General features: G+C 32.9%; 1 protein-coding gene across 6 annotated transcripts in view; it reads left to right on the plus strand.

Moving 5' to 3' along the window:
* LOC143251884 (stAR-related lipid transfer protein 13-like) overlaps positions 1–26,610 on the plus strand; it is a 125,063-nt gene that overhangs the window by 93,163 nt on the left and 5,290 nt on the right. For 4 of the 6 annotated variants that reach the window (XM_076503212.1, XM_076503210.1, XM_076503213.1 and 1 more), the window contains 12 exons: positions 10,902–10,983; positions 12,775–12,835; positions 14,412–15,321; positions 15,813–15,981; positions 16,573–16,826; positions 17,336–17,647; positions 18,101–18,231; positions 18,588–18,776; positions 18,931–19,068; positions 20,908–21,071; positions 21,528–21,653; positions 25,815–25,994. In XM_076503212.1, coding sequence (XP_076359327.1) covers positions 10,902–10,983; positions 12,775–12,835; positions 14,412–15,321; positions 15,813–15,981; positions 16,573–16,826; positions 17,336–17,647; positions 18,101–18,231; positions 18,588–18,776; positions 18,931–19,068; positions 20,908–21,071; positions 21,528–21,653; positions 25,815–25,994 — 2,716 coding nt within the window. Of the gene's footprint in view, positions 1–2,472; positions 2,580–10,901; positions 10,984–12,774; positions 12,836–14,411; positions 15,322–15,812; positions 15,982–16,572; positions 16,827–17,335; positions 17,648–18,100; positions 18,232–18,587; positions 18,777–18,930; positions 19,069–20,907; positions 21,072–21,527; positions 21,654–25,814; positions 25,995–26,610 lie in introns of those variants that run through there. The other 2 variants (XM_076503214.1, XM_076503215.1) reach the window with 2 other exon arrangements.

The raw sequence follows: 26,610 nt of genomic DNA on the forward strand, positions 1-26,610 counted from the left end.
CCAGGTGGTTAAGGCACTCGAATCGTAATCTGAGGGTCACGGGTTCGAATCTCCGTCACATCAGAAAGGCTCGCCCTTTCAGTCGTGGGGACGTTATAATATGACGGGTCATCCCACTATTCGTTGGTGAAATAGTAGCCCAATAGTTGGCGGTAGGTAGTGATTACTAGTTGCCTTCCTTCTAGTCTTGCTCTACCAAATTAGGGAGGGCTAGCACAGATAGCCCTCGTATAGCTTTGTGCGAAATTCAACACAAACAAACAAACAATCCAGTGGTTTATTGAAGTTCAGTGTCAAGGTGTCGGCTAAATTTACGTCTATCTTAAAGTGAATCATGTATGGTTTCTTCCAGGTTAGGCCTGGCATGGCCAGATGGTTAGGGCACTCGACTCGTAATCTGAGGGTTGCGGGTTCGAATCCCCGTCACACCAAACATGCTCGCTCTTTCAGCTGTGTAGACGTTATACGTTACGGTCAATCCCACTGTTCGTTGGTGAAAGAGTAGCCCAAGAATTGGCTGTGGGTGTAGATGACTAGCTGCCTTCCCTCTAGTCTTACACTGCTAAATTATGGACGACTAGCGCAGATAGCCCTCGTGTAGCTTTGCGCAAAATTCAAAACAAACCAATCTTCCGGGCTGCCCTTGTCATCATCAGTGTTACCAGTTTCACTCTAACTTTGTTTTATTTTAATTCCAGTTTTTGAAACTTTCCGCTGACTGTTGGTATTTATTTTCAGTGGTATAATGTTTTTACAGTACATTACTAGCTATCGTCTACATCTATGATCGCCTGTATTGTAAGAACTCAACAAGCATCAGTCGGAAGCCCTTACGAAGAAACAAACATTCCAGGTTGTTATTTAGTGGCTCAGCGAGACGTCTACAGACCCAACACTAAAAACTGGGTTTAGATACCCCTGTTGGGTACAGCGCAGATACCCCAAACACGCGCAACATTTATTTAATGTCAATTCTTAAAACTAATTAAAGTGCAGAACAACGTTTAGGTGATCTTTAGGTTAATAAAGTTTGCAATACCACCCGACTTTAACACATCTTTACTTCAAGTAGGTTTCTCGTCTTCACGAAGCAAAATTCGTTTTTTTCGCGTGACCGCTGGTCTGTTCATGAAGTGATTTGTAGACTTTGTTGTTCGTTGGAAATTAGTTTTCGAAGCTTTCATTTTCAGCTAGGTCACATTCATCTGGTAACTTTCACCGCCTTTTGTCATGTGGTCACTCAGGAGTCGAAATATCTGTATCGTTCTTTCCTTGTCGACAATAGAATAACGCACCTCCATTTTCTAACTAGACGAGTTCGTCTCCTCGTTGTCATTTGTTGAAGAAAAGTCGAAACTCAGGTTATTGATTTATTTTCTGATGAGACCTGTGGAGAAAAACTTGATAATGTCAGAGTTGTGAATTTTAATCCTTTTAACTCTATATGATTTGATAGGTGACACAGGCATGTTGTGGTTTTATTGTTTTGAAATGTTTACGTGTCCTATAATTCTTTTACGCTGAATCCGAAAGTTATATCCATTTTTTCCCCATCACAAACAGATTTTTCACAATACGTCAAATGTACCTTTATGTAAGTGAATTATTTTCATTGAAATCACAACACATTTTGTTATGCTTAAAATGTTGACAGCCACTGGGTCTCTAGATCAGTCGCGACGTGAGTTTTATCGATCATTCTAGAACCGAAACATAATAAATGTTCATTGTGGTAAAAGAAATAAAAATGTGGTCTAAGTAAGAGTGTTTTTTTCTTTCCGAATTGTAAAACATACTAACGTGATGGAGAAAATTAAATATTTTCGAAATCTGTGTAGCTAAATTATAGAAAATCCATTATTAAAACAACTTTTATAAAGTTTAAATTTGCAGACCTGTGTAATGACACAAATTTTCTAATTAAACAAGCATCAAGTATTATTTAAGAGTAATCCAAGAATTTGAAAATATTTGCTTGAAAGTTTGTTCTTTGGAGTTAAGTACCAACATATAGAATGGGCTATCTTCTTCTGCTCGCCACGGGTATCGAAACACGATTTCTAGAAATCTGTGTCAGCAGAGAGGTAATCTAATAGGTACATATAATACATAAAATCGTAAATATGTCTTATATTTTAAAAACAACAGAAACGTTTTCAGCAGTGAAAAATTGTATTTTCATTTAATGTTGTCATCAGAATGAATTTAAAGATTAAGTGACAAAGTTATATCACTCCATCATGATGAATTTCAGAGTTTAGATCGTTAGCCAGTTTCTAAAATTGATGTCGTTTGTAGAGTGACCGAGTTTAACGTGCGTGTACAATACCTTAAGTTTGTCTCTTGTTCCAGAGATTTTGTCAACTTTCTGAAAAGCAGCTGCTAGCTTATTGCGGTTACCAATGGTTTCAGGTTGACTGTTGCTAGGGCAACCTCTAGAGGTGCGCAGCACACATTACCACGATAATTGACAAAAACACCAAGCGCTCTATAAAAGTTAAAGCAGGCTGTTGCTTAGGGTAGAATGTTAAGTTGAAATATGACGTTCTTGTGGTAGCTACAGCCAGACGTTGAAGTTGGTAAGTAGTAATTTGAAACTGTATGATATGTAATGTTATACTTTGTGCAGGACTGTTAGAAAATAAGTGGGTTGTAAGCAATAGGTCACAATTACGAGCCGTTATCACATCTATCCCCAATTCAGTGAATATTTAATTTGTCTTACAGTAAACCTGGAACACAGAACTGATATTATGCACATAGCAGCTGCAGTTAGAGGAGAAACTTAATTAATTACGTTATCCTAGGCATCAGAAAGGAACACCATGAATAGACATCCTGTTGTGTATATATTTAATAGTTGATATATTGTATCATTTCTGTGAGTTGTAACCTTACACCTTTAAACGTTTAAAAGAACCTCTTGTTATGAGAGTAATTTGCTAGATTGACATAGTTTTACAAATGAACATGTTAATGAAATGAAATTCTTTGTTGTCATTACATATAAATATAAACTGTTAACATACAGTGCATTATTATTCAGGGTAATTATCCATGTTATAGGTATGTTGGTAATCGATTTATGTTTTTCAGTGATCTTTAGAAAGACCTTTTACACTGAGCAGTATCAGAACTGTTCTTTAATGACAGTTAACATATTGTTCTGTATAGATCTGAAGTCTGTAATAATAAAACCCTACATTTCTGAGCAGTATCAGAACTGTTCTTTAATGACAGTTAACATATTGTTCTGTATAGATCTGAAGTCTGTAATAATAAAACCCTGCATTTCTGAGCAGTATCAGAACTGTTGTTTAATGACAGTTAACATGTTGGTCTGTATAGATCTGAAGTCTGTAATAATAAAACCCTACATACCTGAGGAGTATCAGAACTGTTATTTAATGACAGTTAACATATTGTTCTGTATAGATCTGAAGTCTGTAGTAATAAAACCCTACATACCTGAGCAGTATCAGAACTGTTCTTTAATGACAGTTCACATATTGTTCTGTATAGATCTGAAGTCTGTAATAATAAAACCCTACATACCTGAGCAGTATCAGAACTGTTATTTAATGACAGTTAACATGTTGGTCTGTATAGATCTGAAGTCTGTAATAATAAAACCCAACATACCTGAGCAGTATCAGAACTGTTGTTTAATGACAGTTAACATGTTGGTCTGTATAGATCTGAAGTCTGTAATAATAAAACCCTGCATACCTGAGGAGTATCAGAACTGTTATTTAATGACAGTTAACATATTGTTCTGTATAGATCTGAAGTCTGTAATAATAAAACCCAACATACCTGAGCAGTATCAGAACTGTTCTTTAATGACAGTTAACATATTGTTCTGTATAGATCTGAAGTCTGTAATAATAAAACCCTACATTTCTGAGCAGTATCAGAATTGTTCTTTAATGACAGTTAACATATTGTTCTGTATAGATCTGAAGTCTGTAATAATAAAACCCTACATTTCTGAGCAGTATCAGAACTGTTCTTTAATGACAGTTAACATATTGTTCTGTATAGATCTGAAGTCTGTAATAATAAAACCCTGCATTTCTGAGCAGTATCAGAACTGTTGTTTAATGACAGTTAACATGTTGGTCTGTATAGATCTGAAGTCTGTAATAATAAAACCCTACATACCTGAGGAGTATCAGAACTGTTATTTAATGACAGTTAACATATTGTTCTGTATAGATCTGAAGTCTGTAGTAATAAAACCCTACATACCTGAGCAGTATCAGAACTGTTCTTTAATGACAGTTAACATATTGTTCTGTATAGATCTGAAGTCTGTAATAATAAAACCCTACATACCTGAGCAGTATCAGAACTGTTATTTAATGACAGTTAACATGTTGGTCTGTATAGATCTGAAGTCTGTAATAATAAAACCCAACATACCTGAGCAGTATCAGAACTGTTGTTTAATGACAGTTAACATGTTGGTCTGTATAGATCTGAAGTCTGTAATAATAAAACCCTGCATACCTGAGGAGTATCAGAACTGTTATTTAATGACAGTTAACATATTGTTCTGTATAGATCTGAAGTCTGTAATAATAAAACCCAACATACCTGAGCAGTATCAGAACTGTTATTTAATGACAGTTAACATATTGGTCTGTATAGATCTGAAGTCTGTAGTAATAAAACCCTACATACCTGAGCAGTATCAGAACTGTTCTTTAATGACAGTTAACATGTTGGTCTGTATAGATCTGAAGTCTGTAATAATAAAACCCTACATACCTGAGCAGTGTCAGAACTGTTATTTAATGACAGTTAACATGTTGGTCTGTATAGATCTGAAGTCTGTAATAATAAAACCCAACATACCTGAGCAGTATCAGAACTGTTATTTAATGACAGTTATAGATCTGAAGTCTGTAATAATAAAACCCAACATACCTGAGCAGTATCAGAACTGTTATTTTATGACAGTTAACATATTGTTCTGTATAGATATGAAGTCTGTAATAATAAAACCCTACATACCTGAGCAGTATCAGAACTGTTATTTAATGACAGTTAACATGTTGGTCTGTATAGATCTGAAGTCTGTAATAATAAAATCCAACATACCTGAGCGGTATCAGAACTGTTGTTTAATGACAGTAAGCATGTTGGTCTGCATAGATCTGAAGTCTGTAATAATAAAACCCTACATTTCTGAGCAGTATCAGAACTGTTATTTAATGACAGTTAACATGTTGGTCTGTATAGATCTGAAGTCTGTAATAATAAAACCCTACATACCTGAGCAGTATCAGAACTGTTATTTAATGACAGTTAACATATTGTTCTGTATAGATCTGAAGTCTGTAATAATAAAACCCTACATTCCTGAGCAGTATCAGAACTGTTATTTAATGACAGTTAACATGTTGGTCTGTATAGATCTGAAGTCTGTAATAATAAAATCCTACATACCTGAGCAGTATCAGAACTGTTCTTTAATGACAGTTAACATATTGTTCTGTATAGATCTGAAGTCTGTAATAATAAAACCCTGCATTTCTGAGCAGTATCAGAACTGTTGTTTAATGACAGTTAACATGTTGGTCTGTATAGATCTGAAGTCTGTAATAATAAAACCCTACATACCTGAGCAGTATCAGAACTGTTATTTAATGACAGTTAACATATTGTTCTGTATAGATCTGAAGTCTGTAATAATAAAACCCTACATACCTGAGCAGTATCAGAACTGTTCTTTAATGACAGTTAACATATTGTTCTGTATAGATCTGAAGTCTGTAATAATAAAACCCTACATACCTGAGCAGTATCAGAACTGTTATTTAATGACAGTTAACATGTTGGTCTGTATAGATCTGAAGTCTGTAATAATAAAACCCAACATACCTGAGCAGTATCAGAACTGTTGTTTAATGACAGTTAACATGTTGGTCTGTATAGATCTGAAGTCTGTAATAATAAAACCCTGCATACCTGAGGAGTATCAGAACTGTTATTTAATGACAGTTAACATATTGTTCTGTATAGATCTGAAGTCTGTAATAATAAAACCCAACATACCTGAGCAGTATCAGAACTGTTCTTTAATGACAGTTAACATATTGTTCTGTATAGATCTGAAGTCTGTAATAATAAAACCCTACATTTCTGAGCAGTATCAGAACTGTTCTTTAATGACAGTTAACATATTGTTCTGTATAGATCTGAAGTCTGTAATAATAAAACCCTACATACCTGAGCAGTATCAGAACTGTTCTTTAATGACAGTTAACATATTGTTCTGTATAGATCTGAAGTCTGTAATAATAAAACCCTGCATTTCTGAGCAGTATCAGAACTGTTGTTTAATGACAGTTAACATGTTGGTCTGTATAGATCTGAAGTCTGTAATAATAAAACCCTACATACCTGAGGAGTATCAGAACTGTTATTTAATGACAGTTAACATATTGTTCTGTATAGATCTGAAGTCTGTAATAATAAAACCCTACATACCTGAGCAGTATCAGAACTGTTCTTTAATGACAGTTAACATATTGTTCTGTATAGATCTGAAGTCTGTAATAATAAAACCCTACATACCTGAGCAGTATCAGAACTGTTATTTAATGACAGTTAACATGTTGGTCTGTATAGATCTGAAGTCTGTAATAATAAAACCCAACATACCTGAGCAGTATCAGAACTGTTGTTTAATGACAGTTAACATGTTGGTCTGTATAGATCTGAAGTCTGTAATAATAAAACCCTGCATACCTGAGGAGTATCAGAACTGTTATTTAATGACAGTTAACATATTGTTCTGTATAGATCTGAAGTCTGTAATAATAAAACCCAACATACCTGAGCAGTATCAGAACTGTTATTTAATGACAGTTAACATATTGGTCTGTATAGATCTGAAGTCTGTAATAATAAAACCCTACATACCTGAGCAGTATCAGAACTGTTCTTTAATGACAGTTAACATGTTGGTCTGTATAGATCTGAAGTCTGTAATAATAAAACCCTACATACCTGAGCAGTATCAGAACTGTTATTTATCAGAACTGTGGTCTGTATAGATCTGAAGTCTGTAATAATAAAAACATACCTGAGCATCAGAACTGTATAGATCTGAAGTCTGTAATAATAAAACCCAACATACCTGAGCAGTATCAGAACTGTTATTTTATGACAGATCTGAAGTCTGTAATAATAAAACCCTACATTTCTGAGCAGTATCAGAACTGTTATTTAATGACAGTTAACATATTGGTCTGTATAGATCTGAAGTCTGTAATAATAAAACCCTACATACCTGAGCAGTATCAGAACTGTTATTTAATGACAGTTAACATGTTGGTCTGCATAGATCTGAAGTCTGTAATAATAAATCCCTGCATTTCTGAGCAGTATCAGAACTGTTATTTAATGACAGTTAACATGTTGATCTGTATAGATCTGAAGTCTGTAATAATAAAATCCTACATACCTGAGCAGTATCAGAACTGTTATTTAATGACAGTTAACATATTGTTCTGTACAGATCTGAAGTCTGTAATAATAAAACCCCACATACCTGAGCAGTATCAGAACTGTTATTTAATGACAGTTAACATGTTGGTCTGTGTAGATCTGAAGTCTGTAATAATAAAACCCAACATACCTGAGCAGTATCAGAACTGTTATTTAATGACAGTTAACATGTTGGTCTGTATAGATCTGAAGTCTGTAATAATAAAACCCTACATACCTGAGCAGTGTCAGAACTGTTATTTAATGACAGTTAACATGTTGGTCTGTATAGATCTGAAGTCTGTAATAATAAAATCCTACATACCTGAGCAGTATCAGAACTGTTATTTAATGACAGTTAACATGTTGGTCTGTATAGATCTGAAGTCTGTAATAATAAAACCCTACATACCTGAGCAGTATCAGAACTGTTATTTAATGACAGTTAACATGTTGGTCTGTATAGATCTGAAGTCTGTAATAATAAAACCCTACATACCTGAGCAGTATCAGAACTGTTATTTAATGACAGTTAACATATTGTTCTGTATAGATCTGAAGTCTGTAATAATAAAACCCTACATACCTGAGCAGTATCAGAACTGTTCTTTAATGACAGTTAACATATTGTTCTGTATAGATCTGAAGTCTGTAATAATAAAACCCTACATTTCTGAGCAGTATCAGAACTGTTGTTTAATGACAGTTAACATATTGTTCTGTATAGATCTGAAGTCTGTAATAATAAAACCCTACATACCTGAGCAGTATCAGAACTGTTATTTAATGACAGTTAACATGTTGGTCTGTATAGATCTGAAGTCTGTAATAATAAAACCCTACATACCTGAGCAGTATCAGAACTGTTATTTAATGACAGTTAACATATTGTTCTGTATAGATCTGAAGTCTGTAATAATAAAACCCTACATACCTGAGCAGTATCAGAACTGTTATTTAATGACAGTTAACATGTTGGTCTGTATAGATCTGAAGTCTGTAATAATAAAACCCTACATACCTGAGCAGTATCAGAACTGTTATTTAATGACAGTTAACATATTGTTCTGTATAGATCTGAAGTCTGTAATAATAAAACCCTACATACCTGAGCAGTATCAGAACTGTTATTTAATGACAGTTAACATGTTGGTCTGTATAGATCTGAAGTCTGTAATAATAAAACCCTACATACCTGAGCAGTATCAGAACTGTTATTTAATGACAGTTAACATATTGTTCTGTATAGATCTGAAGTCTGTAATAATAAAACCCTACATACCTGAGCAGTATCAGAACTGTTATTTAATGACAGTTAACATATTGGTCTGTATAGATCTGAAGTCTGTAATAATAAAACCCAACATACCTGAGCAGTATCAGAACTGTTATTTAATGACAGTTAACATGTTGGTCTGTATAGATCTGAAGTCTGTAATAATAAAACCCTACATACCTGAGCAGTATCAGAACTGTTCTTTAATGACAGTTAACATGTTGTTCTGTATAGATCTGAAGTCTGTAATAATAAAACCCTACATACCTGAGCAGTATCAGAACTGTTATTTAATGACAGTTAACATGTTGGTCTGTATAGATCTGAAGTCTGTAATAATAAAACCCTACATACCTGAGCAGTATCAGAACTGTTATTTAATGACAGTTAACATATTGTTCTGTATAGATCTGAAGTCTGTAATAATAAAACCCTACATACCTGAGCAGTATCAGAACTGTTATTTAATGACAGTTAACATGTTGGTCTGTATAGATCTGAAGTCTGTAATAATAAAACCCTACATACCTGAGCAGTATCAGAACTGTTATTTAATGACAGTTAACATGTTGGTTCTGTATAGATCTGAAGTTTGTAATAATAAAACCTGAGCAGTATCAGAACTGTTATTTAATGACAGTTAACATGTTGGTCTGTATAGATCTGAAGTCTGTAATAATAAAACCCAACATACCTGAGCAGTATCAGAGCTGTTATTTAATGACAGTTAACATGTTGGTCTGTATAGATCTGAAGTCTGTAATAATAAAACCCAACATACCTGAGCAGTATCAGAACTGTTATTTAATGACAGTTAACATGTTGGTCTGTATCGATCTGAAGTCTGTAATAATAAAACCCAACATACCTGAGCAGTATCAGAACTGTTATTTAATGACAGTTAACATGTTGGTCTGTATAGATCTGAAGTCTGTAATAATAAAACCCAACATACCTGAGCAGTATCAGAACTGTTATTTAATGACAGTTAACATATTGTTCTGTATAGATCTGAAGTCTGTAATAATAAAACCCTACATACCTGAGCAGTATCAGAACTGTTATTTAATGACAGTTAACATGTTGGTCTGTATAGATCTGAAGTCTGTAATAATAAAACCCAACATACCTGAGCAGTATCAGAACTGTTATTTAATGACAGTTAACATATTGTTCTGTATAGATCTGAAGTCTGTAATAATAAAACCCTACATACCTGAGCAGTATCAGAACTGTTGTTTAATGACAGTTAACATGTTGGTCTGTATTGATCTGAAGTCTGTAATAACTTTCTACGGGTTCTTTGAAGATTTTATTTCAGAGCATTTCCTATTTATTTTGAATATAATTCATGGTTATTTCTACACTATTGCATTTGTTAGAGAAAAGTAAGTTAGACCTTATAAGGAAGACACAATAGACGTGTATTTCATGTTGCAGAATAACTGATGTAAACCTGTATGAAACTTTACATCAGTAAACATTTAACTGCCTGTTTTGATAAAGTTTGCACTAAAATAAGATAGAAGAAATACAGTTCTTTTTAGTGAAAGTCTAAAACACACACAACACACACACACACACACACACACACACGTTTAAACCTGTTTTACACTTTCACTGTCTACATTGTAATTCTCTGAATGATTAGAGAGAAAGCTACATCTATGTTTATGTGATTATGCATAGTATTATAAGGTTTTTATCATTGTTGAAAATTTTAAACTGTAACTAAATTTTTTTTCTCTGTACAAAAGCAGGTATGCAAATATTTTTATTTTATAAACTTTTCATAATTAAATACTTTTTGTTATTTTGTTAAATGAAAGTCACAAATAACCAGTGATGGGCCTTATATCACTGATAAAATTTGGCTCTTTTTATCGTAAACCTTCTCGATACTTTTTGACTTTGACTTGCCGTTTATGTTTACAGGATTGACTGTGTATGTGAAAGACATGTAGCTGTTGGAAAGAACCTACAAAAAGATACAAGTGGAATGTTTTAATAACTGTTTTTGTTAAGATAGTGAGTACATTTCCTGCACATAAGTGTAAGTAATAGCAATATACTGTAGAACAAGTGTACTATATAATTTTAACACATTTCAACCATTTGTTTTTAGATGGTCATTTTTCAATTGACATCAGCAGCGTTGGAGAAGATCACAAATTTCTCGATTCTGACTTAATTCAAGCACTGATAAGGTACATTATTATATTGTTGATCACTTGATCCAAGCATTGATAAGGTACATTATTATATTGTTGATCACTCTATTCAATCACTGATAAGGTACATTATTATATTGTTGATCACTCTATTCAAGCACTGATAAGGTACATTATTATATTGTTGATCACTCTATTCAAGTACTGATAAGGTACATTATTATATTGTTGATCACTTGATCCAAGCATTGATAAGGTACATTATTATATTGTTGATCACTATTCAAGCACTGATAAGGTACATTATTATATTGTTGATCACTTGATCCAAGCATTGATAAGGTACATTATTATATTGTTGATCACTCTATTCAAGCACTGATAAGGTACGTTATTATATTGTTGATCACTCTATTCATGTATTGATAAGGTACATTATTATATTGTTGATCACTCTATTCAAGTATTGATGAGGTACATTATTATATTGTTGACCACTCTATTCAAGTATTGACAGGTACATTATTATATTGTTGATCACTCTATTTACACTGATTAGGTACATTGTTATATTGTTGATCACTCTATTCAAGCACTATTACATTATTATATTGTTGATCACTCTATTCAAGTACTGATAAGGTACATTATTATATTGTTGGTCACTCTATTCAAGTACTGATAAGGTACATTATTATATTGTTGGTCACTCTATCCAAGCACTGATTAGGTACATTGTTATATTGTTGATCACTCTATTCAAGCACTCATAAGGTACATTGTTATATTGTTGATCACTCTATTCAAGCACTCATAAGGTACATTATTATATTGTTGATCACTCTATTCAAGTACTGATTGTTGGTCACTCTATCCAAGCACTGATTAGGTACATTGTTATATTGTTGATCACTCTATTCAAGCACTCATAAGGTACATTATTATATTGTTGATCACTCTATTCAAGCACTCATAAGGTACATTATTATATTGTTGATCACTCTATTCAAGTACTGATAAGGTACATTATTATATTGTTGGTCACTCTATCCAAGCACTGATTAGGTACATTGTTATATTGTTGATCACTCTATTCAAGTACTCATAAGGTACATTATTATATTGTTGATCACTCTATTCAAGTACTGATAAGGTACATTATTATATTGTTGGTCACTCTATTCAAGTACTGATAAGGTACATTATTATATTGTTGGTCACTCTATCCAAGCACTGATTAGGTACATTGTTATATTGTTGATCACTCTATTCAAGCACTCATAAGGTACATTGTTATATTGTTGATCACTCTATTCAAGCACTCATAAGGTACATTATTATATTGTTGATCACTCTATTCAAGTACTGATAAGGTACATTATTATATTGTTGGTCACTCTATCCAAGCACTGATTAGGTACATTGTTATATTGTTGATCACTCTATTCAAGCACTCATAAGGTACATTGTTATATTGTTGATCACTCTATTCAAGCACTCATAAGGTACATTATTATATTGTTGGTCACTTGATCCAAGCACTCAAAAGGTACATTATTATATTGTTGATCACTCAACAAATTTTTTTAACATCAAATACTTTTATAAAGAAGTATTGAAATACCTTTGGTAAAGTTTAGTGTGTTTCGAAGTTTTTGTTTCAAAGCGTTTGGCAGTTTTTTGTTTTACCCTTGTTTTAATGATACTTTTGTATCCTTTGTATTTCAGACTATTAGTAAAGCATTACTAATTAATCTTTTTAAAAGCAGCATACTGTATGACATGTGTGACAATCATTTATGTGAAATGATGTTTCTTTTTTCACAGACGGCTTAATATTTTGAACAAATGTGCAAGAATGAAGGTTGAAAACGTGCGAAGAAAATCTGTAAGTTGATTGTGTTGCCACGAAATATTCAGTTGGTATCAGTGATGTCGAGAAACTCACTTGTTGAGAAATTTATATGCAAAAACGGCTCGTTTGGGTTGAGAAAATATTTTACATAGAACTTCGAAACGTTGTTCGCTCTTCTATGTAAAATATTTTCTCAACCCAAACAAGCCGTTTTTGCATATAAAATTCAGTTGGTATGTTTACCTCGTAATTCTAAACTGACAACAGGTGTTGAAAGTTGATTGATTTCTTTTCCTTAGTATGGTGATTGTATGTAGTTAGTGTTTTTAATAATGATTCACTCAGCCTCCTATCTGTTATCTAAAACCTTTATGCTTATATTGTTATAGCACAATTGCTTAAGGTATTTGTTTTTTACATAGAGAACATTCCTCTGATAAATAATTAGAATATTTTTGGTTTGGAATAGTCATGTAACTCCAACCCCCCCTTTGAATTAGCATGCTTTACACAATATGTTTACTTTTGATCTCGCAAATTAGGACCTGTTCCATTTTCAAACATTGTGCTAATGAGCCAGATACCTTGTAAGTGATTATGTCAATTTCCATATGACTGTTTTTTCTATAGTTAAGAATTTACATAATTCAAGTTTTGCTGTGATTCTGGTAGTCACTTGGCACAATTTCTTTTTATGTGGAATCAAGTCAAAAGAATAACAGTGACCTAGTTTGGTTTGTGAATATTTTCGTTTTAATGTAATTTCTAAAATACTTAAATCTATTTGATGTCATTTCCCTTAATATACATTAAACTAAATATTATCTTATTTTTATTATATGCCTTACTTGTAAAGTACACTGCTGAATTTTCACAGTATTATTTTTCAGGATATAAAAACAATATATTGATGTGTTTAAACTGCACAATAGGCAGATGGAGTTTTTGTTAAATGTTGTTTTGAGTTAAGTTTATTACCAATATTTACTCTAGCTTTATTGATATGGATTATTAAAAAACTGAAGTTAATTTTTTTAAATATGATGGTGTGGTTTGTTACTCGGTAATGGTGTATGTTTGGGTATTTATTTCTCAAGTACTAAGGGATTTCTCTTTAATTAAACTGTCAGTTTAGGGCAACTTTTCTGACATCTTAATCAGTATAGGAGTTTGTCATCTAGTGAATTTTCTATCAATACTTTAAAATCTCTGCACACTAAACATTTAATGTATTTGCTATATTGAGATTTTAAGACCTTTAAATACATTATTGTATTTTTGTAATGTTCACTTAACTGATAAAGAATTGACCCGTCTGCTCTTATGTTTGACTGTTTTTATTACAAAAGTTTAAGTTTTTTTGTGAGAAAAAGTGTGAAATATCTTTGTGATAATTTTTAAACCAGAAACTCCTTTTCTTTCATGGATGTGTCTTATAAAGTATTGTATGAACTAAGTCATCCTGTGTGATATAAATATTGAATTAAAAATTCCTTTGTTTAAATGACAATAACAGGTACTTCGTGTCTCATTGTTTGATGGTGTCTTTAAAATCACCATGTACTCTCTGTTTGATGGTGTCTTTAAAACATTTTCATGCTGTTTCCAGATTCAATCTCCAGAAGAAAGTGATGAAGAACAGTGTGCACTTAGTGAAAACTGGAAGTTTCAGCGTACTAATCGTAGGTGGTCACGGATTTCTTCACCTTTGGAGGTTAACAACAAACACGTGAAAAGCTCGACTCCTACAGGAAAATGTCTTTCTGTGTGTAACCACTTGACAGATAGCCACAATAGCATGGTTCTCGATGGTCACCAGAATAGCTTTGACAGTTATGAGGAGCAGTTCACCAATAACTTCTTGTGTGTTCCAATAGATACTGATAATTTCATTTCCACTTCAGGAGGGTTAACTAGTTGTGATTATGAGAAGTCATCAGATTTCCCAGAAAATGGCTTTGACAGTCTTCGTCGTAGTGGAAGTGAAAGATTTAAAGATGGTGCCAAAGCTTTATTGAGAAGAATTGAAAGCCTCAAAGGAAAACGCAAGAAGAAAAATCGCGAAGCTTTTGTGAATGGGGATAATCTCATTTCTAATGATTCATCACCAAGTATTGAAGCACATGGAAGCTTACCAAACAGTTTGACATCTTCACCTCAGCTCTCTTGTAACAAAAACCCACAAGATATAACAAGTGATCAGAACTTTCTATGTGAAGGAGGGTCTCAAGAGGGTCAACACAGAATGAAGTGGGACCAAATTGAGGAAACTAACTTGCATGCTTCTAGTGACTTATCTACATCTAAGTTCTGTAGTCATAGGAAAGATACAAATGTGAAAAATGAACATTCAAGTGCAGAAAGTGGCCAGTGTGAAAATCTGTTTATGCAAGAGGTTAGTGGTGATAAAGAAGAGAGACAAACCAAACAAATAAATTGTACACTTCCTCCAACCATTATTGTTAGTCAAACAACTTCAGTTGAACAATCAACGAACAGGTTGAACAGAATTGTTACAGGTATTCCAGTGTAAATATATTGACGTATATACTGGTCATTTAAATAATATAATTCTTTAGAAAATAAACTAAGTTTATTTTGGTAGTCAGTACAGTATATCCTATGCAAATAATTACAAAATGATGACTCATATTTATGGTATTTTGTACTTAAAGTTTAAATTTCTGTAAATTGTCTGTTGTATCATCTTGGAATTCATGATTTTATTTTCAAGGAACTGTAATTCTGTTCTTGTCAGCATCTTTGTTTAAAATATTCAAGTCACATATGTGCTGGTACATGCAACTGTGACATGGTCACTCAGAATACTGATTTCTGAAATTATTTATATTTAGCATGTTCAACTGGTAGTCATTGTGGTTGTCTGTATCATATTAAAATGTTAAAATAAAACTATATAGGTCAAATTCTTTGTGCAGTTATGTCCAGCATTGAAGGTGATAGTTCTTGTCTTTACTTTATCAGTAATAACAATTATAAATTTTCCCAGCACCTGTCTTAACTCAGACAAATGATGAACAGAAGTGTCAACAGTCCAGTGGTATCTTTTATACATCTCTTATACCAAATGAGGTGGTCAGGTCTCAGGATGAATCTGAGGTGACGACACTGAATCAGACCGAAAGACAGGACTCTGGTGTTGGTTCTTCTTTAACAAGGTATTCTTTGTATGTTTAGTCATTTTAGCATGGACAAACAATGTTCTTGTTAGTGCTTTAAAATGACAACAGTGTATAAAATTAATTTAGTTTTGAAGTAATATGCATACTTGCTTGTTTCATTAGTGATTACTATTAAGCTATATAAACGTTTTGAAATTACTGACACTATCAGGGACTTTATAAAATTATAAATAGAAACATTGTGTATAATTATAGTCACTTGTGTTAAGTCATAGTACTTAGATTTAGTTGCAACACTTCTGGTTTTTAAACTTTATTTTTGGTTTGAATACAAGAGGAAATATGTATATTTATATACATAATATTATTAGATCAGTTGATGTTCAAATCTGAAATTCGAAATATTTTAGTTTTGTTTTCCAATCTTGGCAAATTAGATTTCACTCTTTGTGTGAAAACAGAAATCTTGAAATAGGACAGTCTTAAGATAAAATGTTAAAGAATATATGAGTTCTTGTATTTTGATGAATGCTGTACAGTTGTTAGTAATTATTTGTACACTATTGTTTGTATGGTTTTGCACACACATATTTCTATGAGACTGGATTTTTTTTTCTGTTTTTATAGGTGTAATTCAGCATTGCAAACTGAGTGGCACTGGTTTCCTTCTGTTCGTCGTCACAGCTCTTTTGGTATTCAAACAGCGACATCGCATGGCAGTCATATCGACAGTTTGTCTGCATCTCAGTTGATGAAGCTCAGGAAGTTAGCACTTCTCAAACTGACTTCACTGATGGAGAAATGCAACCCCACAAGCAGGACTGGATGGAATTGGAGCGTGCCAAAATTCATTCGAAAAATACGCAGTCCGGACTATAATGGTATGTAACCTATTTTGTGATGAAATAATATACATAAACAGAACTTATGCCAGTCCTTATGCTCATGAAAGTTGTACATACCAGTAATTAAAAGCCTACTGTTTCTTCATCAGATGGATGTATGAGGCAAAAGAAAGGAGACCGATACCATGACTTGTTGAGATTATTAAACAGTGTATAATTAAGTTGATTGATGTATAAGCCTAAAATAAGTTAGCAAGTGTCTTGTTTGTCCTTAAGAAAGTGTCTTGTTTGTCCTGAAGAAATCTGTAATTGTGAAATATAACTTGTGCAAATAAACCACCTTTAAAAATGTGTATTATTATTGTAACCTTTACAGAAATGCTTTCTATATATAAATCAGTTAGACTTTCAGAACATGTGCTTATGATCTGTAATATTTACTATGTTGCAAATGTAGAGATAATGAACTTTAATCACCAAATTATCTTGTATTAAAAGTGTTTATTTCAACTTTAGTATAGTATTGATACCTTTATTATTTACAGACAGGGTTGTGTTTGGGGTACCGCTGGTATTAGTTCTTCAGAGAACAGGCCAACCTCTTCCTCCTTCTATTCAGGTTGCTATTCGCTACTTACGGAAGACAGCACTGCATGCCACTGGCCTTTTCAGAAAATCTGGTGTTCGATCTAGAATTCAAAAACTGAGAAACCTAAATGAGAGCAATCCAGGAAGCATCTGTTATGAAAACCAGCAAGCCTATGACGTAGCAGATTTACTGAAACAGTACTTCAGAGAACTTCCAGACGCTCTGTTAACAAATAAATTATCTGAAACTTTCATAAGCATCTTTCAGTGTGAGTTGAAGACATTAATTAGTGAAAGAAATCTTATAAAAATATTTTAGAAAATATTGTATTTAGAATATTAGTTTTTTCCATTTCAAATTTAAAACTACACATGTAGCTCATTAAACCAATGTACAAACATGGTATCGTGTACACTGCTGTACAAACACGGTATCGTGTATGTCTGTATCTACCTTATGAAGGATGAGATGAATTCTGAAATATTGTTATGTACATAAAGTTCTTTATGTATGTAGAGCTATGACATAAATATACATCACTGTTTTTAATAGATGTAAGAGGTCTCTGTTTTATAGTGTGCTGTGTGTATAATGTGCTGGCCCATTTGTTTTTTAGTATGTGGAAATGAACCATAAAATGTGGTTAGGGTTACAATGGTATTGTTTCATTCCTGTTTTCCTGTAACGGGTTCAGCCTTTAGAGTTAGCTATATTTTCACAGATATTCCTGTAGAGCATCGTAAAGAAGCCACACAGGCTGTGGTTCTCTTGATGCCTGATGTAAACAGAGAGGTCCTTCAATATCTGCTTACATTTCTTCAAGAGGTCTCCCAGTATTCTGATAAAAACCAGGTAATGAGTGATTGTAAGAACCTGAAATAGTATTATTAAAATGTGAAATATTAAAGTAATGGCAAATAACATGAGCATACAGCTCTTAAAATAACTTTAGAAGGAGGTTAATGTCTAAGTTTACAGAAACTAGACTTTGTAGGTAGAGTTAGGTGTTTTTAAAGTTCTTTTGAGGGTAATTTGTCATATATAAAAATATCTTTGGTAAAATTAATGTGAATTCAATGACTTTCGTAACCTTCTTGTGCAAAATGAAATATTTCAACCTTTGCATCAAACAACTCTTAAAGCTTTCTTTGAGCTAATCGTGTACAGTATGTGCAGCGTTTGTTGACGCAGAGTGTTGATACACGTAGATGACATCAACAAATCTTGCTGTATGCTTTGCACCATCACTGTTTCATCTCTCTACTCTGAGGAGTGCCAGCGTCAGTCCGAGAAGGAGGAAGAACGTGGGAACTCCAGACCAGCGAGAGCTTAATGAAAATCGAGCAGCACAGGAGTGTTTAAACTACATGATCAATAATTACAGGCAACTCTTTCACGTAAGTTGTTTTTGTGAACACATCCAGGTGACTGATTTCTGTTGTTTTTGTTGAGTTGTTAGACATTGTATTACTTGTAAACTTTTAATAGATTCGTAACCTTCTTTTAGCTTTATGCAGCAAGCTGAGCAAAGTTTAATGTTTCATTTTCTAGGTAACTGATGAGTTACTTCGACGAGCTAATGCTGAACATTGGGAACCTCCAACTTTAGAGGAACTTGGAACTCTAACTAATTCTGCAAACTACAACTGGAAAACCCATGTTGAAATGTATTTACAAGGACTACAGAAGGTACATATATTTATTTATTGTCCGTGGAAAACCAGTGTTTCTTGATAACATTAATTAAAATTTCTTAGTGTCATAGTGGTAAACTTCATTCTCTGTTTATCCAAGTTGTTATTAAATGTAGAATTTGATAATTTGGTTGTACACTTCACTCTCTGTTCATACAAGTTGTTATTAAATGTAGAATTTGATAATTTGGTTGTACACTTCACTCTCTGTTCATACAAGTTGTTATTAAATGTAGAATTTGTGACTTTGGTTGTACACTTCACTCTACTGTTCATACAAGTTGTTATTAAATGTAGAATTTGTGACTTTGGTTGTACACTTCACTCTCTGTTCATACAAGTTGTTATTAAATGTAGAATTTGATAATTTGGTTGTACACTTCACTCTCTGTTCATACAAGTTGTTATTAAATGGAGAATTTGATACTTTGGTTGTACACTCCACTCTCTGTTCATACAAGTTGTTATTAAATGAGAAATTTGTCCTCTTGGTGGTGAACATTATTTGTTTGTTTCTTCGTATAAAACCTCAGTATGATTTTAGAGTTCTTTTGAACAAGAATATTGATTTGAACAAATTATTTTTACACTAAAATGTGTCGAAGTAATTTTGATACAAGACTTTTAAACTCATCTTTTTTTGGAAATGTAAATAAAAATGTGCTTTATTAATTAATTGTACTTTTTTAAGAAACAACCATTTAGAATGTGCATATCTCCTTAACAGCTTAAGGTGTTACAGTGTGAACAGCTTAAGGTGTTACAGTGTGAATAAAAAAGAAATCGGTTTGTGGCTGACATGTCTTTCTGAAACCATTTAGATAAAGATCATGTCATACTCAGAAGAGTGTTCTAGTTTTGAAATTTACTCCAAGTATTGCTGACGGTGATTGAGCATGTCGATTGAATCTGACATGGCTGTTCAGTAGTAGTTTTATAAATAATTGTTTTTATATAAGGCTCTAAGTGAATGATCAGAAGTTTTATAAAGCCAGAATAGTCTGTTCTTGTTTCAGACAAGTTTCTATCGGACATACAGACCAGAAGTGATTTCATTTACGTGTAAAAACATTCCTTGATGGCCTGGCATTACCAGGTGGTTAGGGTGCTGAATTCGTAATCTAAGGGTTGCAGGTGTAAATCCCCGTCATATCAAACATGATCAGTCTTTCACCAGTTGGGGCATTATTATGTTTGGCCAATCAGAGTAGTTCTTGAGTAGCTTTGTGTGAAATTCAAAAATCAACAAACATTTCATGAAGCTCTGCTGACTTCATCACGTTAACTGAAGCTAAGAGAAATCGATTTGTAGCAAGGGTCACATGAATGTAAATAATATAACCTACCAACATGTGACTTAGGAATTAATAAACTGTTTTATTAATGAACTGTTAAACATGTAAACAGTAAAACCTTAAGGCATGAATCTAAGTTTGGAAATTTGTTTTGCATACAAGAGAAAGTATTATAAAATGTACAAATGAATACCTGTATGTTTATCACAAGTAGAGATTGGTTTTTAATACCACCACTTACTTTTGTACTTTAGAAGAATTTAAACACCAGAGGGATGTTTTAAATGCTCGTGTGATAAAAGGTCTTCTGAAGTTTAAAGATTTTTCTACAATTCAGTTGTGATCCATGTTTCTTTTTAGGGTAGCAATAATGAATTCCATGTACACGGATTTAATCATGTTTAAATACTAGTTCAAAAACTCTTATTTATTTTTAGTGGACACTTTTATTTATATAAATGATAGATTTTCGTGATTTTGAACTTAAAATTTATTATATGAATCATAAAGTGATTGTTGGTATTTCTTTCATATTATAGGAAGCACATGACAAGTTCAAAGGTTGGACAGTGTTTCCTCATGATGATGGTGTGGAAGTGTTCTACAAAAAGGTGGATGATGGTCATCCACTGAGGCTCTGGAAGGTGTCAGTTGATGTGGAAGCTCCACCAGTTGAAGTATTGAACAGGATAATGAGGGAGAGGTAAGTAGGAACAGGATAATGAAGTAATATTCTTGAGAAACTGGATAATGAGTTAATATTGAGAAAGAACAGGGTAAGGAGGTAACGTTGAGTCGAAACAGGATAGTGAGTTAACAGTGATGAGGAGCAGGATAGTGGGTTAACAGTGACGAAAAACAGGATAGTGGGTTAACTGTGACGAGGAACAGGGTAGTGGGTTAACTGTGACGAGGAACAGGATAGTGGTTTAACAATGACGAGGAACTGACAATCTTAGAGGAACAGTAAAACACTAACTACTAAAGTCACACGTCCAAGAATATTAAAACCTGTTTTTAGAAGAATAAACTTACATTTTCCTCTGAATCATGACAGGATACAATTGTTTTCATGCTGTATTTTTTTGTAGTTTGATAGTTTTATCAACATTTCTGATTGTCATTTATTGGTAACAACATTTTCTGTTGTTATATATAGAAATGTATGGGATCACTCATTAGTGAAATGGAGAGTTGTTTCTCGACTAGACAACCAGACTGAAATATTCCAGTATGTCTGTGACTCTCTGGGATCACATCCGCTTCGAGATTATTGTGTTCTGAGGTTTGTGTATCTATACTCCATTACTTATGTGCAGATACTGTAGATAAATTGTGTATTAAGAATGTACACTAAAATTAGAATCTTTCCTTGTGTGTGTTTTTTGTACAGTTGATTCCTAACTGTCGTGTTTCAAAATCAGACAGTTGTATAATAATGTAGATGCCAAAACAGTGGAGATAGAACAAACAAAAATGAGTTTGAAATGTGAATTTAGATTGAGTGTCGTAGAAGTCTCATTAGGTCAGATAATGTTAATTTAATGTATTCTATATTTTATTTTCAAAAAATATGAATCAAAGGCTTGTGCACAGAGAAGAAATGTATATCACAAAGTAATTTTTGACATTGACTGTTACTAGTTCACACAGTGTAATAACAATATAAGTAGTTCACTGGTTTATATAATACAATACCATTGGACTGGTAAAGTAAAACTCGTTTTTTAACAAACAATAGGAAATAGGTTCACTGTTTTTTTAAACATAATAAATATTATCTTTACAATAATTAAAACATTCAGGTATCAATAATGAAAATCAAGACTTTGTATTTTTAAGGATTCTGTCAATATAGAATTACGTTTCAAACCCAATGACCTTCCTCATGTCATGTATCTTTGTGCTAAATTTAGTGTTGACTACTGATTAAGAAATGTGGAAATGCATAACAAACAGGTGGCTGGAAAGTGTGAACAAACAGACACAAACTTGTGTGTCAGATGTTTTTCTGTGCCAGCAATATGTCAAGTGCATGTATACCTGATTAAATTTTATTACTTATCCAGATTTTTACCAGCCAACCCTCAAATTAAAATTCTTTTAGCAGAACTAGAGTAAATTAATTAATTAATCTGTACGTTCTTGAGAATGGTCCAATACATCAGTTCAAAGAATTTTACTTGAGAAAACAAATTCGGAGCCATTCTATGAGCTGCTGTGCCACTGCTGAAAAATGTAGTGGTGGATGTGAAAATTATAAAAAAAAACATCCTACCTTTAACACAATTTATATGCAAAAACGGCCCATTTGGGTTGAGAAAATATTTTACACCTAAAAACAACATCTTAAACGATATTTTCAAAGAATTTTCTCACAAAACCATCAACATAATTTCACAAAACAGAAAGCTAAAAAACAATCTTACAAAAAGAGACATTAATTCCATTAAAAACCTAAAACAAGACAAAAACATAAAAATTCTAAAAGCAGATAAAGGTAACGCTATAGTCATAATGAACACGAATGAATACATCCAAAAAATGAAGAACATTCTATCAGACACGAACAAATTTAAACCAATACACACAAATCTAACAAAGACACACGAAACGTAACTAAACAAAATACTACTGAAAATGAAAACAGCCAACACAATTTCACAAACACTTTATTCCTACCTACGTAAACCGACTCACGCACACCGCAGATATACGGCATCCCTAAACCTCATAAACCAGATTGTCCATTACGACTAATAATGTCCACATATAAATCGTTTAATTACAATCTTGGTAAATACATAGCATGGGCAATCTTCAAATATGTAACATCAGCCAGCTCTTTCATCAAAGACTCTTTTAATTTCAAGTCTAATCTTAATCAACTTAATCATAAAGCCTTAATGGCCAGTTTCGATGTTATATCCCTCTTTACAGAAGTTCCAACCACTGAAGCCTACAAGATAGCCTTAGAACTCTATATCCGAGACCCTAACCCAACTATAGACATTCCCAGCAACCCTCATAGAATTCACCACCATAAAGACAAACTTCGTGTTCAACAACCAAAACTATATACAAACAAATGGCCTAAACATGGGCAACCCAGTATCACCAATTCTAGCCAATATTTTTAAGACACAAGTTGAAACACAAGAAATTAACACAGCATTACATCCACCACTATACTGGTACAGATGTGTAGATGACACGGTTGTGGGATTCAGATCTACAGAACACACACTTAATTTTTTCAATCACATTAACTCTATACACACCAACATTAACTTCACATGTGAACAGGAAGAAAGCAATCAAATATCATTTCTTAACCTCAAAATCACAAGAACCGACACACAATTCAAAACCTAAATCCACTGAAAAATCACCCATACTGGACTATACATTCCTGGGACTCAGCACATGAAACAAAACAAAAACTCAACATACTAAGAAACCAAATAAACACAGCCATAAAACCATGCTCACCAGATAAAATTAACGATGAATTAGACAAAATAAAACAATACTCCATCAACATCAATAAGTTTCCTCCACAAACTGTAGAAAACATTATTCGCACACACCTAGACAGAAAGCAAAATCAACCAACAAAAGTAAATATATCTCACGAATCAAAAACTCACGAAACCATATACTGCTGCATACCATATATTCCCGACATCAGCAGACAAATAACCAACATTTAGCAGAAACTAGTAACAAAATATGACATTCCAGTTAATACCAAATTTATTCAAAAACCAGGCACAAAACTGAGGTCTATACTATGTACAAACTACACTGACAAACACCACACCATCATTATTTATAAAATACAATGTGATAACTGCCACGACTTCTATGTTGGAGAAACAAGTAGAAAAATGGAAACCATATTCAAAGAACATAAAAAGTCACCTTCACACGTTTTCGAACACTGCAAGTCAAATAAACACAACATAACCATAGAAAACACTCAAATACTAAATAAAGAAACAAGCATAAACAAATGCAAAATTAAAGAAACCTTACTTATACAACAACTTAAACCCAAAATAAACTAATATAAAGGAATGCTTTTATACCTGTATTAAATATAATAAATAATATAAAATTATATATTCAAACATCTAACACCGCCCTCTACATTCTGACACTCAGCTTCTGGTCAGTTACCTCTTTCTTTCTTTGTGAACCTGACAATGATCGGAAGGTCGAAACGGTGTTCGCTCTTCTACGTAAAATATTTGCATAACCCAAACGAGCCGTTTTTGCATATATATTTCTCTACAAGTGGGTTTTCTCAACATAGCTGATTTAACACAATTTATTATAAGAGTATTTATAATGACCTTACTGAAAGCTGTTGGAGTAGAAACTTCATATGATTTTATATATTATTGCAAGTGGTAGCCATTTTTTCATTCCATTTTTCCACAGAAGTGATAGCATGCCGTCTGAGATACAGAAGAAATTTGTGTGCTCTCTCTGCCACAGTGTGTATACTGTGTTATAGAAATGTTAGTTTGTTGTGTTCTTACACAAAAACCATATCAGGCTATCTGCTGTGTCCACCAAGGGGTATTGAACTCCAGATTTATGCATTGTAAATCTGAAGACTTATTGCTGTTCTACCAGGGCAGTTTTTATGTTTTTGTTTGGTGTGAGGATGTGGCACCATCTATGAATATAGCTAATGTTAACTTGTGTCAAATGTAATAAATCTTCAATATCTGCAATAATGGGGTTGTGGATGTACCTTTTTTTCTAACTATCATCTCGCAAAGTATGGCTGCGAATGGTCCACTAACCAATTAGTAGTTAGGTAACAGACACACAGACAGACACAGATTTTTGTGCTTTATACACACACGTAAATAATTGTAAAATATATTATTGAAAATAGATTAATTTTTTAAAAATATAGAATTAATAATCTGGGCATCAATAATTAAATAAATAACAGATTTTACACCAAGAATTGTTCTCATATATATACACCACTGGTAGTGATATGTCATAATTATGATATTTATTAACTTTCTGCTTTGTAATTGATTTCATAAACTGTGTTTATCTTTACTTTAAGACTGCTTTGTGATGATAATTTATTTTCTAATCTTCTGTACCAATAATAATTTATTTCAGAGACTTTTAATGTCCGTATGATAAAGGAAAATTAATTTAAAATGTGAAATATGTTTCCATTTATTATTATGTGTAGAACATATGCCTCAGTCAGTTATTTAAATCTTATAGTTTTATCATAGTTTTTTCAACTACCCTTAAAATGAACCATATTTATATGGTTAAATATATGTGACTAGTACAAAATGATGTATATCTAAGTAATGGAAAGTACACAAAACATGTTACATCTAAGTAATGTAAATAACACAAAACCTTTTATATGTAAGTGATATATGTTGTTTATCTTTAGATCATGGAGGACAGACTTTCCCAAAGGTTCTTGTATACTTGTGGAAATGTCCATTGACCACCCTAATGCTCCACCATTACAAGGAAGTGTACGCAGTGTTGTCCTTGCCTCACATTTCATGATTGAACCTGGTGGTGCAGGAAAGTCTCGTGTTAATCATGTCAGTCGAATCGACACCCGGTAAGTAAGATCTGATTAAATGTTTTGATAGAAGTGTGTTGAAATAACAAAGATCTGTACGATCTCTTTAATGTAATATTTAGTCACATACTGTTGCATAAGTTGGTTATTTTAATCAGAAACCTGTACTGACAGACAAGATAATGTAACAAAGCTTCCCAAGTTTCTGAATAATAAATATAATAATTCAGAAAACATCCTTGTGGGAACGCTTCATCAGTTCTTAATGAAAGAGGAACCAGCACTTTAAAGACTGAAGTATTCCATTGTTCTTGACAGAGGAGGAACAATCAATTTAAAGACTGAAGACTGAATTGTAGAGGAGTTGATTCTGGTACTTTAGTTGTTCTTGACTGTGTGACTTGTAATTAAAGAATAGTTGATTCTGGTACTTTAGTTGTTCTTGACTGTGTGACTTGTAATTAAAGAATAGTTCATTCTGGTTCTTTAGTTGTTTTTGACTGTGTAACTTGTAATTAAAGAATAGTTGATTCTGACAGTTTAGTTGTTCTTGACTGTGTGACTTGTAATTAAAGAATAGTTGATTCTGACAGTTTAGTTGTTCTTGACTGTGTGACTTGTAATTAAAGAATAATTGATTCTGACAGTTTAGTTG

The sequence above is a fragment of the Tachypleus tridentatus genome, chromosome 6 (assembly GCF_004210375.1).
Source record: "Tachypleus tridentatus isolate NWPU-2018 chromosome 6, ASM421037v1, whole genome shotgun sequence".
Lineage (NCBI taxonomy): Eukaryota > Metazoa > Arthropoda > Merostomata > Xiphosura > Limulidae > Tachypleus > Tachypleus tridentatus.